General features: G+C 41.7%; 1 protein-coding gene across 6 annotated transcripts in view; it reads left to right on the forward strand.

The window, feature by feature from the left end:
• LOC121914666 (BTG3 associated nuclear protein) overlaps positions 1-19640 on the forward strand; it is a 153515-nt gene that overhangs the window by 33102 nt on the left and 100773 nt on the right. For all 6 annotated transcript variants that reach the window (XM_042438264.1, XM_042438268.1, XM_042438269.1 and 3 more), the window contains 2 exons: positions 846-968; positions 2081-2256. In XM_042438264.1, the coding sequence (XP_042294198.1) occupies positions 846-968; positions 2081-2256 (299 nt within the window). The remainder of the gene's footprint in view (positions 1-845; positions 969-2080; positions 2257-19640) is intronic.

Raw genomic sequence — 19640 nt, forward strand, 5'->3', positions numbered from 1 at the left:
AATATTTAGATGGGAATCTTTATTCTTAGAAATCCAATCCATTGGTTTGCCCGCTTCTCTGGAGCAGCAGAAAACAAGCTTGCTGCATCATCCACACGACAGCCCTTCAAATATTTTAAGATCTCTACTATATCACCTTTCAATCTTCTTTAAACTGAACGTACTCGGCTCCCTAAGCTGCTCCTCATAGGGCTTAGTTTCCAGGCCTTGCATTGTCTTAGTTACCTTCCTCTGGACTTGTTCCAACTTGTCAGTATCCTTCTAGTATCCTTCTAGTATTAGGAGCGAGGGAAAGAGAAAAGCTTCTCACTGTCTGTATTCTCTACAACATGCATAACTGTATACATCTCTATTATATCTTACAAATACTTCATCTCTTTCCCTCTTCCCTTTTCTGCTGATAAAACAGGCACACAATTTGAGCTCCTTTTTGGAGTTGGCAACATGAGGCATTGTTAGATTTTGGGGCTAGCAGACTTTTTCTTCTCCTTCTGTATGCTTTGCGTTGGTTTTTTTTTTGAGGAGGGGAATCCTAATTTTGCCAAGGGTCAAAGGGCGTTACATAATTCTACTGGAGCAGTCAGCTCCTTGAAGGAGTTATGAGTTCTTGGAATGGTACAAAGATCATAAGATGATAGATTACAAGCTTTAGTGTATGATACATAAGTAAACAGCCTTGAAACCAAGAAAAGTGGAGCAGGGAGGGGGGAACCCAACACATCTGTGCTGGTTTCGTATTTCATGGAAGGGCATGCCAAAATTCCAAAAGTGGGTTAATGAATGAATGAAGGGCTTTTAATCCTTTCCGTGCTGTCACTTCTCTCTCTGCTTTATTGTCTTTGCAGCGTCGTTCCCCAGACCACAGTAATACTCAACAATGATCGTCAGAACTCCATTGTGGCCAAGATGGTAGGACAGGAAGAGCCATTGAACAGAGCGGCAGATTCATTGGAAAATATCCTGAACACGTTAGTAACAACTCAATAGTCTCATCCTCCTATGTACATAGACCACACTTCCTCCCATGCCAGGTCCAAATATTTCCATTTCTCTGCAGTCCGTCTCAAAACAGTGACAAAATGTGATGTCGTGTCACTTTCTGTTGCCATTTTGAGAGGGGCTACAAAGGAAAAAGTAGCTATTTAGAGGAGTATGGGGTTCTGCGGGTGCTTATGGGGGTTAGAGTTTTCACATGTTTTCACACTCTGGGAGGGTTCTGTTTGTCTGAAGGTCAAACATTGCCTAAAATCATGCCGAAACATGGTTTTAAAAACATTTTTGGTTGGGGTTGAGGGACTTTGGGGGACTGATGGAGGGTTTCAGGAGCTACAGAGATGAGGTCCAGGGGCATAGGCTGCCCAGTACCCATCCCTGTTACACTGTCAGACTTTTGCAGCCTCTAGCTTACCGTTTGATTGTATTGCCTGGGAGAGGTTCTCCAGAGTTTCCACCAGGAAATTTTCTCCAACTTGGAGAAACTTGCTGGGGCTTAGAAATACAACCCGGGACCTGTGAGGTTAGGGTTTTGAGGGGAGAGGCTTGAGAGCATGTGAGGAATGGGTTCCAAGGTGTAAAACATGTGTGGCCATTTTCTCAGGAGCATCCTTTAGATCAGAGATGGGTCACTTTCATCCCTCTAAATGTTGGACTGAAGCTGCCAGCCTCTCTAACCAGCAAAATCAATGGTTGTAATGCTACAAGGAAAGGTGAAGCCTATCTGAAGAGTCCACCCACCATGGGTCAGGGATTGAGCAGTTATGAGGATGATACAGTGGAAGAGATGTGGGGCAGACCTTTGCAACTCAGGACTAAATCCAGTGTTAGTTCCACTGAAATAAACTGGGGCTTGTTAGTCTCATCGTACCTCAGTCCCAGTTGTTTCTATGAGTCTTCTTTAATTGGGAGTAACTAATTGGATTTAGCCCTCAATTCCATTGTGCTAAAGTTATTTTACTCACTTTCTTAGCCTTCATTTCTGTACTGGTTTTCTGTGTTGTTTGAGGCCATATGCATGATGTGACATCATTTTAGGTTTATAGAGTTATTCACTTTTTCCCTTCTCTCTTTCCATACTCTCCAGTGCTGTTCCTGGGCGGAGGCAGAACACAATTGTGGTGAAAGTCCCAGGGCACGAAGACAGTCACAATGAAGATGGAGAGAGTGGTTCTGAAGCCAGTGACTCGGTTTCCAACAGTGGTCAGTTAGGAAGCCAGAATATCGGGAACAATGTAACGCTCATCACGCTGAATGCTGAAGGTAAGCATATAGTTGTTTGAGATCTTGGGCCAAATTCCAGTTTGTTTGAAAGTTGGTGTCAGAATAATATTTGGACTTTCACTGAGCAATGTGCTCAAGGTGGATGGACTCATTAATGGTCATCATTGTCCCAGTCTCACTTTGAGAATGTCCATGCCTTTTTATTCCGTATGGACAAATATTTTATTTGAGACGAAATTATTGAGGTTGATTCTTATGAGAATATGATTGCTAACGGATAGCAAGCGTTCTTCCCTTGGTACCGCCATCTGAAGAGAGAACAATATTTTCAACAGTATTTCCAAGACTTAACCTGTGTTGCCCTTAGAAAAACTTTTAATGCCTTCCATTTTCAGACCATGCCATCAACTCACATGGAGGGAAAGTATGAAAGTATTCCTTGTGCACAACGGCTGTGTGTTCCTTATTTATTACATTGTCTATTTTATAGTGAGCCTAGGATGCATTTTTTGGGAGACCTCTTCGGTGCAAGGGCAGGTTGGATATTGCCTCATATTATTTATGGCCTGTTGATAGATCATTCTAAATCCATTACACTCAAGGTTGCCACCCTTCATAGCTCAAAAAATCTGCTGCAAATTCTTAAAGGCATTAGCAGTGGATTGCAGAGGAGACCACTTGTTGTAGTTGCTTTTATTACTGTTGGTCTGACATTTCAGAAAGTAACTTCTGATTAACTCTTTCATTCATTAAGTTCTTTGTAATTCTTTTGGCACAACTTAATAAGTGTTAGTAGTAGAGGATTTGTTGTACCAGATATATTGTAGGTATATACTATTGTTTTGTAATGGACATTGTAGCCCAAAAGCATAAAACTAACTGCTTAAATATTTGGACTCCTTCTGTAAGATGTAGTGATATCACCATTTTCGTGCAGATACATGTGTCGTAGTTTTCTCTCAAGGGACAAAAACCTTATAGTTGGCTTGATTTGCTTCTGGTATTCAGAAATGCTATATCTAAGTTGCTTCTAAGACTTCTTAAAATGCCTCCATCATCTGATAGATGTTTTGTCTCCAAGTCTTTCTGGCATTGTTCAAAGAGTCTTGGCGTTAACTGGACAGCACTGAAGTACACTGAAGCGTTCTTTCATTATTTCTTAAACTGTCTTGCTTTGCTTTCAGTTAAAGAATTAAGGCAGAGGAGGACAGAGTTCACTCCACGGGTTGCATTCAGCCTTTAGGGTCTCAATGTGCAGCTCCTAAGCTCCCCCAAACTCCGCAGATCCTCTAAAAGACAACCATAAAATAATTCTGGGTAATTTTTCACCCCAGGGTTGCCAAAATGGCTGTGAAACACAACTTTTTGCTCCCAAGATGCTTTAAAAACCCAATAGAATCCCTCCAGAATTGGCCAGAATTGAAGCCAAGAGAGATGTTGCTCAGTTCCCGTTTCAACTTTGGCTGATTTTGATCAGATTTTGGCAGGTTTCTAAGGCATGGAGTGGACTGGCAGAACTTCTGCATGTTATATGTTGCAGCACGTTGCAGCATTTTTGAGCTGTTTGGGGTCAAAAATGCCTCTGAATTTTTTTTATTATTATTAGCAGCTCTGGGGGCTTTGGCATGCCAGTGTGGTCTTGTGGTGAAGATTGGCCCCCATCCTCTCCTGTGTTGCCGCCGCTGAACTAATGAGTGATGGGCATGGGATGGCTTCCCAAATGCCCATAAAATGCCCCTTCCTGTTATGGCTTAGTGTCACTCAAACATTGCGTCCCATAGATTTTGAAGTAGCAGACGGTAGAAGTAGTGCAGCCTACGCAAAGCAATATCCCACTTAAGTGACCATCTTTCTTTCATTATTTGTTCTTATTGGTCCAAACAGTCCTTGCATTCCTGGAACACACCCAGAAGAGAATTCTCCCCCCCCCCCAGAGACCCTGGTAGTCTTGCAGATCAAGAGCACTTGATTTCAATTTCATATATATATATATGGCTTTCAAAACTGTGACCTAATTCTGCGGTTGTGCCTCAGAGTTGAAACCTGGCCCTATGAAAACAGCCTCGTTCCTCTAGGAAGCAACATAATGTACCAGCATGCAGCTCCTGTAACTCATTATGACCTTCTGTTAATGTGGAAGGCTTTTGAAAGTAAACAGGGACTTTTGGCAACTCTAAACAATATTTTTTAAAAACAGGAAATTCCCATAAAAACATATTGTTGATAGGAGAGCCTTGTCAGCAATTTTTCCATTTCCCAAAAAAACAACCTCCCCCCCACTTTAAGTTCTGTCCATCCAATCGCTGACGGTGTTTGGGAAATCAACTTTTCAATATGTCTCTAATAATCCCCCTTTTTTGTGTAGTGCATATTGTGTTTGTATATATTGCAAAATTAAAAATAGGTGCAACGATCAGTTGAGCAACGGATGGAGAAAAGAGTAGACAGCAAGGCAAAACAAAGGCATAGAGACCGGATTCTAACTGAGATGGTTCATCTATGCCTGGGTTGGAATGCTTTGGTTTACAATTGCATGGTGGAGGAACGGTTGGCATTTCTTCTCTGGATATCCCCCTCTCTCCCATTTCCTTCATATAGAAAACTCACATGTAAACAAGAAAGATCTACTAATTAGTACAATTCTGTCTGACATGCTGGTTTTCTGAATGGAGGGGATACTTTGTAGGAAGGGATCCTTCCACTGCTCTCTTACTTGGTGTTGTCCATGGGTAGTTTTATCCCCTGTGAGAACTTGCTCAGGGAAACATGGTGTGAAGTCTGTGTGAGTGCGCCTGGGCTTTAAAATCTTCGTTGTTTGTTGTTGTTGTTGTGTACCCTCAAGTCATTTCCAACTTATGGTGACCCTAAGGTGAAGCTATTGTAAGGTTTTCTTCGCAAGGTTTGTTCAGAGGAGGTTTGTATTGTCTTCCGATGAAGATGAGTGCATGCGACTTGCCCAATGGGTTTCCTGGCCGTGTTGGGAATCGAACCCAGGTCAGAGTCTAAAGTATTATATGTGTGTGAGCGTGTGACATGCCCAAGATCATCAATTGGATTTCATGGCCATGCAAGGAATTGATCCCTGATCTCCAGAGTCAAAGTCCAACACTCAAAGCACTACACCATGCTGGCGGTCTTTTTCTTGGTCTCACCACCTTTCCAGACACGTTTGGTGGGAACATGGGAGACAGGGTCTTCTCAGTGGTTGCTCCCATGCTTTCGAAATCCCTCCCTAGGAAGGCAAGAATGGTGCCTACTTTGCTGTCTTTCCGTTAGCAAATGAATCAGCGAGCTGAATCTAAATTTTTATTTCCCTCCTTTTCTCTCTATTAAAGAAGGTGTTAACTGTAGAAGCAACACTCATTTTCATTCCAGTTTTGGAGCCCTTTTCAAAAAAGCCTAAGCAGTGATTAATATTTATCAGCATTGATTCTGTGTTTGTGCCATTCGTGTCTATGCCTTCCACCTTCAAAGTTCTTTGCGAAAGTGGAGATGTGAATGGGGTTTCCCGCTGCCAGAGAGAACTGAACTATATTTGTGTGTTGTGGTCAAATTTTCTAACCAGCCGGCAACATTTAAAACCTTTCTCCCACCAATATATATCAGAAAAGGCAATAATTTTGAGTAATCCTCTCAACTGTTTATTTAAGTGAAGCAGTTTCTGACGGAGAAAGAAGAGGTTGTCGCTGTTTGACCTTTTCAACGCGATTCTTTGGCAACGGGTTTTCACGCAGACAGATGTTGGCCTTTAAATAGGATTATTGTATATATAAAGGCTGGCGAAAAGTGCCTTGGGAAGAGCCATCCAGTAAAACTTTCTTTGAGATTTATGAAAGCTTGGAGGATGGAGATTAGTAATAGGAATTGCCCCTTGGCCATCTCCTTGGTCCCAGCCTTGGGCTTCCTGCTTTAGAAGAGGAGAGGTGACTTTGCTCAGCTAGGGAGAAGGACTGGAAAATATAGCCGCTCCACATCAAATTACCGCCTGCAGTTTTAACACTTTTAAACATTTGCACTGTGCTTTATAGTGCCTGTCACAACAGACCTCTGAAGGAAGAATGGCTGGAGCCATTATTCAGAAAGGAAACGGTCCAGCAGAAGCTTTTCAAGGCTCCTTGGACTGCGGAGAACAGCAATCGAAGAAACAGAAGTAGGAGAGCCCCTTGGAGCATCTATATTGGGAGAAAGGCGGGAAATAAGTCAATAACAATAACAATAATAATTGTGTGGATGTCTGCATTGTCCTGCATTAGCTTCCAGACTGTGTCACAAGTTGCTTTCACATTTTCGTTGTTGTTGTGTGCCTTCAAGTAGTTTCCAACTTATAGAGAGGCAATGTGGCGTAATGGTTTGGGCATTGGACTATGACTCTGGAAAACAGGATTTAAATCTTTGCTCGGCCATGAAAAAGCACTGGGTGACTCTGGGCAAGTCACACTCTCTCAGCCTCAGAGGATGGTCATGGCAAACCCCCTCTGAAGAAACCTGCCAAGGAAATCCTGTGATAGGTTCACCTTAGGTTTGCCGTAAGTCAGACTTAAAAGCAAACAACACATACACAAGGTGAACCTATCACTGCGTTTTCTTGGCAAGATTTGTTCAGAGGGGGTTTGCCTTTGCCTTCCTCTGAGCCTGAGAGAGTGTAACTTACTCAGGTTCACCCAGTGGGTTTAAATGGCTGAACAGGATTCAAACCCTGTTCTGCTCAAACCACCTTACCATGCTGACTTTTAAATTTTACGGGAGTTGAAAGATGCAGTGTGCAGATCTGCGGCAGAGAAGACATTGATTCAAAATGGTGGTCTCAGAAAGCCCTGAATTTGTCATAAAATGTTTTGTTGCTACACGGGTGAAAACAAAGATGTAGCATAAGGAAGGAAGCCAAGGTAAATTTGGAATTTGGAAATGTTACCTTTTTTGAACTACAACCCCCAGCATCTGCAGATATTAAGAGGTAGACCAAGGTTTAACTGAGCTGGAAATAGATGAGAATAATATGTCTTAATATAGTTAATAATATTTGTCAGTATGAACCCTCTCCTCTCCTCTCCTTTTCTTTCTTTCTTTCTTTCTTTCTGAGAAAAAAGATTTTATTAGTGCCCTTTGATACTGTAGAGGGAGCTCTGGGTCAACTGAAACGGAAAGCCTTCTCAATTGTGTGCGATGCTTGCGCACAGGGGTGAGCATGGTATTTTACAGATAAGTAGGTCACTTTCTTCACCTCTTTGAAACCTGTGAGTTGATGTCAGTATATTAATGTTTGTAGACCTGCCCAGTCAACCTCCAGCTCCCATTGTTTTGACCACAGGATTTCCTGTGGCATGGCACAGCTCAATCCCTCAAAATCACATTAAATAATTTCTGTATGTTTCCATTTGTAGCCATCGCTTCCTTTACTAATTCATTTCAATTTCATTTATTTAATACATTTATATCCTGCTGCATCGAGGGAACTTTTGGACACAGTTTTCCTTAAAAGGCTCACCGGAAGCCAAAAATAGTCTGCAATTCTCTCTCTCTACCCAGAAGTAAATTCTGTTGCCTTCAGCGGATGTTACTTCCAAGTAGGTAGGTTTTTGGTTGCAACCTAGGAAAACAAAAGTGTTTTTGAAAAACTAAAGCACATTATTCTACCTTTGGGAAAAATATGAGTCCTGATATTTGGACAGTGACACTTACAGTGCTTGCTTCTGGAAAGCATTGAAGCTTTGGTGGACCTTCTCAGGAAACCTTCTCCATAAAGGGAGTTCTGCCAGCAAGGTGCCAACTTTTAAAAGGCCCTTCCTTGGTTTGCATTCACTTCAGCTCAGAAGGTAAGGGGCTCACAATATGATCTTGAAATTCAGACAAGTCGGCTCACTGTAAAAGGGATTCCTCTTTTTAATTAGCTTTCTAGATAGGACGATCGAGTCCTGTTTGAATCTCTCCTCCTCTGAACTCCTGCAGCAGTTAGCTTCATATACAAAACGTCCAAGATATAATCCGTTAGCTTCAGTGGATTATCCTGAAATGCAGTAGAGCTGGAACATCAATACCAGCTTAAGCCCAACTATAACAAAAAGGATGAAAGGTCTTCCAAGCATCGCAAAAAGCCCTTTGGGTTTTTGCGAAGGGTTTCTGTAGCTTTGGGGTCGCCACCAAGAAAGCTTCTTTGCAGCCCTTCTGACACGATGGTTAAGAGGTGTTTTTTATGGAAACTGCTCAGGATTTTTAAAGAGTGGGATAACAGGAGAGAGGTCATTGCTTGGGCATATTGAGGCCAAACTGGAAGTTCATAGTTCGGGAAACTGGTACCTGCGCTTGCGTTTCGATGACGGAAAACCAAGCAATGAAATATCTACATCCTCTGAAGTGCTTTCAAGAAAGTGACGGTGGTAACGGTTAGAATATTTTTCAAACTCACCATTAAGTGTTCTTCCAGTGCCACTTTTTCCCCCTTGCAAAGGACAATTTTCCTAGATTGACATATCATTCAACTGCTTCCATGTGTGTGGGGCTCCCATTTGCTTTTGCTGCGCTTTGGAAATTTGCTCGTTCTTTGCTTATATAAACACTTTTTTATTTTAGTGTAAATGTTTGTTTGTTTTTTGAAAAATGATTCTTGCAAGCTACGCACAACCTGTCAAATCTTTTAGCAGGGTGTTTTGTCATGCCAACATTTATCAGTGTAGATAGAGGCTGGGCTTCTCAGAGGTTTTGGCGGGATCAGAACAGAATAAACATGCAGACTTTTTTTTGCAGGGAGATAACATTTTTCTATACTCCAGAGAAATCAAAAGTTCAAGACAGAGCATGGGGATATATGGCTATGGATATATGCATGTCTTGCAGAAATTTGGAAAGGGAAATTGTAGACTCATGGGACTGGTCTAAGGATCATGTTTATCTGTGCATCCTCAATATTCTCCTTTTAGACACAAGTTGGTTTACACGGATGACTGGAATCCAGACAGGTCATTCAGTAAAGACTGTACAGAAATATATACATGAATTAAAACACATTAACAAGCCCTTTCAGGCATGTTCATGCACAGCTCACTAACAGAATTGGAATCTGTGAAAGAACAATTCAAGAGCCCAAGAAGACAGGAGCAGAGCTAAGGAAGGCTTTGTGTTTTTTTGCAAGCGCTGTGTTTCAGCTACTTATTATAGAGTTTAGAAAGTGAAGCACTGCGGTTAGTCATTTATTGGCTTTAATAAATAGCCTGCTGCTTTACTGTTTCTGTTGTCCATTAGTTTTCTGCTATTGTTCCTTGTTTTCAGAAACTCCAGGAACAGAAAACAAAAACAGAGAAGCACGTATTCGTAGTGGAAGAATGAGAGGAGACAAAGTCCCACGTGTTAAATGATAGCAAATGAGACTTTCTTCTCATTCCTTCAGAAACTTCACACCCTTCAGATTGATGAGAAGATGGCTTTGTTGAGAAAATGGCATCTAAAAATGCCCTTTAAACAGAAAACGCTACCTTTCCCACCCATAAAATAACATTCCTCCTGCTTACATATCTTGGGGTAGCTGCACTGGCTATACAGCAGAGTACAATAATATCCACAATCCACAATACAGCCATACTTGAGATGTCATATTGGAGAGACTTGTAGTTGGTCACATCCAGCTTTCTGAAGTGTGTGGTGATGGAGAAAGCAGCAACTGTCCTTGTGATACTTTCTGCAAGTCAAATTTGGGGAGTGAGAATTGGGAACTTGATCCGTCGTCATCTATCTCTTGTCCCTTATGGTTTTCCAGAAAAACTGCCATCTAGGTAAGGTTATATGGTTTTTGGGATATTATCATGGCCTGGAATGGGCAAATCATTTCCAGTTACAATGAAGGCTTAGTTAGATAGATTTCCTAAACAGAAAACACTCTGGGTGGCTCTTTATTTCTCATAAAACCCTTCAGATCTGTATAAGTATCTGCCAGTACCTTCTTTTTGTATTTTAGAAATTGGAGAAACTGCTGTGAGCTTTGCAGTTTTCATTTTTTTAGTTGGCAGTTAGAGTCATAAAAATAAGCAAATGCAGATCAGTCTAAATTTTTTCAGAAGCGGTCAGCGAAAACTTTAATGAAGTAGGGAAAGTTATTAGCCTTTGTGGGACTATCCTTGGTCACCATTGTTCAGCTCATTAAGTCAATAGCATTGGACTTCCAGATTGGTTCCAGACACACAAATGACAGAGCTGACAATTGTGTAAGCATGTGTACATGAAAGTAGACTTTAATTGAACAGTCCATCTGCATGGGATTTTACAGTACTTGAAAAAAGCAATTGTTAGCAAAGGGAGAAAATCTTTCTGTCTCAGCCATGGCAGCTTTCACGTTTTGTTTCCCTCCCACAAAGACAGCGAAGAGGTTTGTGGAACTATGACATCTTTTCCTCTCTTGTTGGATTTCAAAGTGCTCAGCACTGTCCATGGGAACATTAAGTAAGAGTTCAGGCAGCTAAAAACTGGGAGAAGGTTTGAAGGGTCTTGGTATGATTTGCAGAAAAATCAAATTTTGTAGCAGAAAAGTGAATGGGAGCGAAACAGACAGTCTCTCTTAGACTGTGGGATTGAGGTTAAAGCAAACCTTTTAACATTTTGTATAACAGACACCATTATATATACCATGCCATTGTTCATAATGGAATTTGGAGCATCCATGGATTTTGGTATCAACAGCAGGTTCTGGAACTAAACTCCAGTGGATACCAAGAGCACACTGTACTTTACTTGGTTGATTCAGCAGTTCATCTCTACTTGGATTTAAACCTTAATTTCTGAAAAGAAAAGATACCCGAGGAAGCTGTTTGTGGAACTGGGGAAATTGCTCTTGAAGGAGGAGGTAGAAAACTGATCTCTGAGTTTATGTGCTCTTTGCAGTTTGGGGTTTGATGCCTTACATTTCACCTGCCACTCATGGGGACTACTTTGGCTTTTCTTCCTTTTAACCTCCAATCATGGAGCCTTTTCTCTTGAATATTGCATGCATTAATTTGATTTATAACCTATCCTTCTCCCAAAGCTGGGATTCAGGACAGCTCACAACAATTTAACCTAAAAAGGTAAACCTGAGAAGATAAAAAGTTGTAATATTAAACCACAGTTCAACAAATTATCTTATTAAAACATAGTTGAATTAAAAAGAATTCAGATGTAGCTGAGTTGTTTTAAAAAATACATAGGAGCATCCAATAGAGGAGTAGGCGACAAGAACATAGTTCCCCATATCATCAAATGTTGCACAAATGAATAATAAGGCTGATGTTTCAGCCATCAGGGAACCTCTCTCTGTATTTTGAGCGAGGTAAATAGCTTTTGCCAAACGGAAGCCTACCGCAGCCGAGCAACAATTGAGAACTTGGTTATCTGAGCATTGCTTACCCCACGCTTCCATTTCTTTGGATGCAGTTATTGGCCACCAAGAAAGAAAGAGAGAACGCAGCACTTATCTTCGTACAAATCTCCTTATAGATTATGATTTAGTAAAATGGTACATTGGGGAAAACAACAGCTAATTGTTTTTTTTAAAATGAGATTTATTTTACTAGACACTTAATTTGTCTCATCAGAAATCTTTTGCCTCGGTTCCTCCCTGCCCCACTCTTCTCTATTTCATTTTTTATCGTGTGAGGTTTTTTAATAGGGCCCAGGAGAACATTGAAGATGAAGATCATGAATGGATCTCCGGGCGCTTGTAGTTTTTCTGACTCTTACCCTATGTATCCTTGATATGTGTACTGCAAATGAATCCCGTTGTCCCAAGAGTGCCGTGGCGTTCCTTCCAGTGGACTTTTGGTGGTAACTTATTCCATATGTTTTAGAACCCCTTTGGGTGATATTGTTTTGCCAAAATAATTTTTGTTCCCAGTTTCCAGAGGTTGAGATCATTTTCCTTGGATTTGTTTTCTTGATCATTTTTGAAGAGTTTGTCAGTTTCATAAATCTCCTGTAATGGAAGGGGGAAAAAACAATTAAGTCACTAGCAATTCATTTGTCTTGGCCAAAGATAATACGTCAAAGAGATGAGCAGCCAGTGTTACAGTAGAACTTGGAAAAGGCGCTTGGTTGGAAATCACGGAAGGGTCTGTGCGTGCCTTGTTCACGATGAACATCCAGGCAAGTTAATGGAGGAATGAGACTTCAGAGTTAATTCTTTCACACATAGCACTGTGCTTGGGCGATTGTGATGGCATCTTGGTAGCCTTGTGCAGATTAGGAATTGACACGGTACATTACACCAGTGCTACTCAAAATGGTGGCTGCAAGTCCGTGGGGAGTTTCCAGGAGAGAAAGAAACACCTGTGACTGATGTGTAGAAATATGGTACCCATTCCCAAGACACTGGAAAAATAGTAATTGCTGGTCCCCCCATCAGATAGCCTGAGAAACACTGCATAAAATGCATATTTAAAGCAGCACCAAATGGGTAATCAATTTTATTACAATCACAGATCAATCATAAAGGAGTCCTGGTGGTTCAGTGGTTAAATTCCAGTACTGCAGCCACTCACAGCCACAAGGTTGTGAGTTCGATGCCAAGCAAGGTTCCAGGGTTGACTCAGCCTTGCATCCTTCCGTAGGTCACTAAAATGAGTACCCAGCTTGTTGGGGGGAATTAGCTTACACTTTGTAAACTGCTTAGGGAGTGTTAAATCACTGATAAGGACTGTAGAAATATACTTGCTATTGCTATTAAAAGAACATAAACAGAACATGGGGCGGGGGGGAGGGGAACAAACAGATCCCAGTTTACAAGAATTCTTGGACATATACAGCCAGCCCTCTTTATCCACGAATTCCACCATTCATGGCTTGAAAAAGTGAAAAATATAAATGGCAAAAAGCAAACCTTGATTTTACCATTTCATGTAAGGGATACCATTTTACTATGCCATTGTATTTGATAGGACCTCAGCAACCACGGATTTTGGTATCCACGCCGTGTGTGTGTGTCCTGGAACCAAACCCCACTAGATACCAAGGGCCCACTGTACATAAATAGCAGTTCAGCAGCCATCTTCTAAATCAATACCAGATAGCAGATGGCTGTGCCAAGGGATCTTGTAGCACCATTGAGACTAACTGAAAGAAAGAAGTTGGTAACATGAGCTTTCAAAGACTTGAGACTCCTTCCTCAGATGTAGACTCAAGTCTACAAAAGGCTCATGCTACCAACTTCTTTCTTTCAGTTGGTCTCAAAGGCACTACAAGATCCCTTTGCATACTGATTTTACAGACTAATATGGGTAGGCCTTTGAATTCTACCACCAAGTTTATGGTTAAGCACGGTTCCTTTCATCTCAGATTGTCAGTTATTGAAGAGTTAAAATGGGGGAAGGCTGCCACTGCTTTTGTGCCCTATTTCCACAAGGCATGGGGTTAGCTACTGCAAGAGGCAGATTTAGGAGCTGCAGCACTGTTTTAATGTTCCTAACACCTATAAATCATTGACTGCACTAATCAAGACAATTATGCATCTAGTATCCATATAATAATGGATCTAGAAATAAACGAGGTGGTTCAGCCATGATCTCAAGTCTGAACTCTCCCTAAAAGCCAAGATGAATAAACTGAGGCTGTTGTACTTTAGCCATATCATAAGATGATATGCTTGGTAAGTTCGAAGGCAGTAGGAAGGGAGGAAGACCATATTCTAGATGGATAGACTGCATCAGGCAAGCTATGGTCATCTTGAGTTTGCAAAACCTGAGCTGGGCTATTGACGATAGGATAACTTGGAGGTCTCTCATTCACAGGGTCACCATAAGTCAGAGTCAACTTGAGGGTAGTTAATAACAACCCCTGTGCTATCTTTCCAAGATGGTCACTGATAGCGATCTTCAGAAATGGAGATAGGGAATATCAAGTGCTCTAAGCACTTAGCAACGACTAGTGAGTCAGAACGACTTTCACATGGTATGCTTTTGTGTGGTTATCTTCCACATAAGCGTTTCTATATCCTGGCGCGCCAAGCATGGGAAGGAGACAACATGGGAAGATAACTCACAACTTTATGAAGTGTAAAGATGCTTGCTTATTTATCAGGAAAAAAAGCTTGGATATATTTTGCTTATGTTGATTCTCCGTTGAGGGTTTGGGTCTTTTTTTTTGGCAGGTGTCTGTATTTGTCTGAATAGTCTGTCTGCTCTTGGAGCACCTACCTGTATCCTCCCCGTTCAGAGGTGTTTTGATCATCCTTCCCATCGAACAAATCCCTTGTTGCGATGCTAATAGCTTACAAATTAGGTTCCTTGGGTAGTGTTTATGTCTTCCTGGCTTCCAGTTAGATGGATGACATCAGTGGGAGAAAACTAGTGGAAAAAAGTTCCTAGACTGTGTTCCAAACTGCAACCCTTGGCTGACCTGCAAGCTCATAATGAATAGGCAGCAATCTCAGTTGATGAGACTCCTTAAGAGGGTTGGAACCGGACCCATGGAGGGTTTTTCTGAGTCCAGTTACAGGCCTGGCCTTTCTGACCATGTCCATCCACTCTCTGCCCAACTGACGTAAGTCTCATTGAAACAATGGGAACTTGGTAAGCCAACACTTAATGTGTGTTCCATTGATTCAATGTGTCTGTTGAAGTTAGGACTAAAGTGCTGGACTACAACTCTGGAGAGTAAGGTTTGATTCCTCACTCAGCCATGAAACCGGTTGGATGACTTTGGGCAATGGTCATCCATCACACTCTCTCAGCCTCAGGGGAAGGCAATGGCAAACCTCCTCTGAACAGATGTTGCCAAGGAAACCCCATGATAGGCTTGCCTTAGGGTTGCCATAAGTCGAAAATGACTTGAAGGCACACAACGCACAATAGGAGTATGGGTTTTGCAGTACTCAGTGTCCTCTCACCTCTTGATGGGACATAAGGTCAGTAAGTGGCCTGATCTCCTCTGCTGCATGAGGTGCTCTTCATTACTGTGAGGATGGCGGCGTATGCCATGCTTAACTCGGCATATGATCTGGAAATAATTTTCTCATAGTACTTTGGAAATGAGCGAGAATGGTGTAGTGGTTTGGCCATTGCTCTGTGACCCTGGGTTCGGATTCTCATTCAGTCATGCAGACTCACTGGGTGACCATAGGCAAGTCATACCCTCTCGGCTTCAGAGGAAGGCAAAAGCCAACCCCTCTGAACAAATCTTGCCAAGAACACCCCATGATAAGTTTGCCTTGGGGTCTCCGTGAGTTAGAAACAACTTGAAGGCATACAACAACAATTTCAGAAATTAGGATCTACTTAAGGGCCATTGCTTTCATATTATAGATAGTATTTTGAGTTTAGAGATGGTTAGACGATAAAGTACTGGACTCACAGCCATTTCTGGTGTATCTCTTTGTTGGGGTTTAGCAAACCTTGGCTTGGTCAGCCATGGAGTCCTTATGTTCTCAAGGAAGTGTGCATGCCCATTATCATAACCCTGGCTATGATGCCTTGACTGTAAAGAGATCCTACGTTTCTTGCTTTGTAAATGTTAGTACAAACAAGTATTTGTTAAGATTTATTTCTTTTTCTTTTTAAACCAAATGTGGCTGAATTAGATTAGCTTACTTCTCTACTAGTAAATACCAGGAATACCATAGCAGTACTGCTGGCAGTCCCTAGAAATGGCTACCTTAAATCTGGGGCGAGTTTGGAGCTCTGCTCAATAACCAAGTTCATCTATGTTGCAATGCCAGATATATTCTTATTAAGCAGACTTACAATCCCAAGTTTCAAGGGAGAGAAGAGCCAAAAGCATTCTGTTTTCAATATTTTTATATATATAAAAAATAATTTGGATGTTTCAGACTGTGCTTTTTTCGTCAGTGTCATCTTTCTTTGTGCTTTGGAAACAATTATGATACCCCCTTTGGTGAGAGAATGTACGTTTCTCTCTCTGTCTTTCTGTTTCTTTTTTTACATCCACTAAAACGTTTTTGGCTGCAGTGTACCATTTCATGAAACCCTAATGCTAAACTTGATGCTCTTGAAAAAGCTGGAGTCCATCATGGATCTGTTCTACTGACAGTAAATGGACTTCTTGTTCCCTTGCAGATGAGGGATAAAACCCAGCATGACCTATCCTGTTTATGCCCCATAAGGGTCCCAAAGGAAAGTCTCTTTTTGTTAGTTCTGTTATGCTTGTTTAAAAGCAGTTTTGGGGGAAAACAAAAGTCTAAGCAGATTTTTTTTTAAAAAAACCAAACGGAAAGGACTTTCATATCTCAAAGGAAGATGGCATGGAACGTGAAATGGATGTGCTTAAAGTGAACAATGCCACATTTCCATCCCCAGCACCATTTGAAAAGGGGCCAAATGGAGAGAAAATATAACGGGATTTAGTTTTCAGTTCTGCAGGCTCTGAATTGTTTTCAGAGTGAAACATAATGGAACTAGGGATTTTTGTTGTTGCTGCTGTGTGCCTTCGAGTCATTTCTGACTCATGCACCCCTAGGGCAAACCTATCATGGGGTTTTCTTGGCAAGACTTGCTCAGAGGTGGTTTGACATTGCCTTCTCCTGAGGCTGAGAGAGTGTGGCTTGCCCAGATATTCGAACTTGTCCTCAGGTTCTAAGAGAAAATTGTATCCCAATATTGAAGAGGTAAGTTAAAGAAGAAAGGGTGTTTGATTATGTAATGACTGACTTGATAGCTGTTCCATTCTCCATTTCTTCAGAAGAAGATTCCACATGGAAGTTTCTAAACATGATTCTGGACATTTCCATGAAAACTGAAAAGTCTTAATAGGAATGGATAGAGGATTCTCTCGGTGTCTGGCAGGGCAAGCCCAGAGTCAGATTAATAACCTTGATTGAGAATCGGCACCAATAATGCCCTTTAAAACCTTCAGATCAAGATCTTGCTGGTTGGAGTTGAGCCATTCTTCCCCAATCTGTCCTCTTCAATAGTTGTCAATGTTTTCAGTTTTTCTAGTGGGAAAACCTAAGTGAACCAACAATGGTGTCTTTTACCTTTCTAGAAAGATCTGTGCCGACGTTTGCCAAGATATTCCTTAATTGTTCCAGTGGGAGGAGGAATAATATTTTAAGCGGTTTATTTATTTAAGATTATGTCCGTATTCTGCCTTTTTCGGTGCAGCTACCCAGGCTGCCTTGTGGCTTAAGTTCCGAACTTGCGCCCAGCTTTAGTTTGTCAAATAAATGAAATGGCTTCGATGAAAGGAACCAGTTAATTCTCAAAATATTTACCCGGGCAGGTGTTTCATTGGCTTTCCCTTTGTTTTAAAGGATTGATTGATGGCACCTAGCGAGAAAGGGGCACTGGGAGTTTGCTTCTCGACTCCTAGCTAGTGCTCATATGTCAGGCACATTAAGGGAATGTTTCCCACTGGTATTAAGCAAGTAGAAGCCAAGGGTCAGTTGTCTCCCTAGGAAGAGAGAAAACACACACATCCATGAATCAGAGAAGCGGATGAAGTGATGGCATGCCCAATTTATCTCTGGGCTTTATTGAAGTGTTTCTTGTCAAATGAGATTTCTGTCTATCCAAAGATTAGATTCTGTTTCTCTTCCATTTCCACAGTAACAATTGTTTGTCTAATGCGCCTGTCCCTCTCCTACCGTCACAGACACACTCCACAAAGGATCACAAAGGGTCAAAAGTAAAATGTCTGAATTTCAGTGTGCAAGATTCATGGGTGGGTGGGTGGTATGGAATAGTGGTGGAGTGACTGCATTTGATAAAGTTGCAGAATTCATGGATATTTTTTTTCTTTTGGTGAGGGATAAATAGATATCAGGAGCCAGCATAGCTAGTGATTTGAGTGCGGGACTAGGACTCTAGGAGACCAGGCTTCGAGTCCCCTCTCAGCCATGGAAACCCAAGGGGTGACCCTGGGCAAGTCACACTCTTCCAGCCTCAGAGGAAGGCAAAGGCAAACCCCCTCTGAACAAACCTTGCCAAGAAAACACCAAGATTGGGTTACTTCTGTAAGCCAGAAACAACTTGAAGGCACTCAACATGATAACAGAACCTGATGGCATGGTTCATTTCTTATCTTGGAACTCCCAAGAAGTGTATTATTTTACAGAAGACTACTTAGTGGACACCTTTATTGGACTAGAGGTAATGATAATTCTTATTCTTGGAGGAGAGGCTTTGGGGAAAGACGGGCAATGGTGAACCAGTAGCTTAGGTGGACCCTTCCCAGTCTGTGACATCAGCAACTGGAGTCACTCTTAGAGGGGTATTTGGAACAGGTAGCAGGATTAACTCTTCCTCATAGACTTCAGTAATATTTCAGGTGTGCTTTTTCTTTGGCTGGTTAGGTTAATGATGTTCTCATTGTCAGATGCAGGAAACCAACATGATTTTTATCACATAGTTCCTAGACAAATGGGAAGTCGAGCCCAGCACTCTCCCTATGCTGGCTATGAAAGTTCGTACGGAGAAAGACACGTTTCTCCTTCCCGAAAGCAATTTCTGTAAAAAAATCTCATGGATAGCTTCAAAAGCTCTTTTCAATTTAACATTTCATGTTATCATAGTTCACCTAAGTTAAGCCTGCATCCTCTGATGGTTACGTCAGTGCGCCTTTGATGAGGTGTTTGACAAGTGATCCTGAGCACTGGAGCTGCCTCTGGGGCTCAACTTTTATTGCTTTTCTTCTTGGCATCTTATCTAATGGAACATGGGCCATTTACCGTGGGCCAATGGCAGGAAATAGAGAGCGTGCGTTTTCTGGGGTCATGGAAATGCATTCAGTTTAGAGAAGGCTCCCTATTTGAACTCTGCATGGCTTAGGGCCTCCAAATGAAAACCTGTGTGTGTGTATGTGTATGTGTGTGTATATGAATTAGTGACTTGCATCTGTTTCAGGAGAAGAGCACAGTTCGAACCAGATGTTTCTTGGAGGTCTACTAACAGGGTATGAAAGCCGTAGCCCTTGCTAGTTATTTGGCTCTCCAGGCAACTGGTATTTTCACAGACCATTTAGCAGTTGTGACCAATATCTGTCAGTGGGATCTCTTATTCCCATTGCTGCTGCTGCCCTCTTCTCCCCCCCCCCCCACCATTCACTTTCCTAATCGTTTTTTAAAGCTAATCTTGTAGCAAAGCTTGAAAAAGTCACTTAATGGAACTAGGATCCTCCAGCCAGTCGCCGAGTCCAAAAGTGTAGTCAGTAAAATGATGAAGGGAGCAAAAGAAGAGCTGTGTCTGGGAGGAGTAAAGACTGACCCAACCCAGAATTATGGAGAAAATTTACTATGAATTGCCATTCTCAGGTATTCTGTGGTGGAATGGTCTTCCCACCTGTATTTAGTTCACAAAGAGAAGTGTGTGTGTGGGTGGGTGGGTAGAGAGAGAGTGAGCAAAAATCTGGTAACTGGAGCCGGTTACCTCTGATTTTTTATTTTAAACTATGTGAATTACTAGCATCCAGATTACATACCCTGAGTCTAGTTGAAACTTGTATGTTTCCTTTTGTTCAGC

This window comes from Sceloporus undulatus, chromosome 8 (assembly GCF_019175285.1).
Source record: "Sceloporus undulatus isolate JIND9_A2432 ecotype Alabama chromosome 8, SceUnd_v1.1, whole genome shotgun sequence".
NCBI classification, from domain to species: Eukaryota; Metazoa; Chordata; class Lepidosauria; order Squamata; family Phrynosomatidae; genus Sceloporus; species Sceloporus undulatus.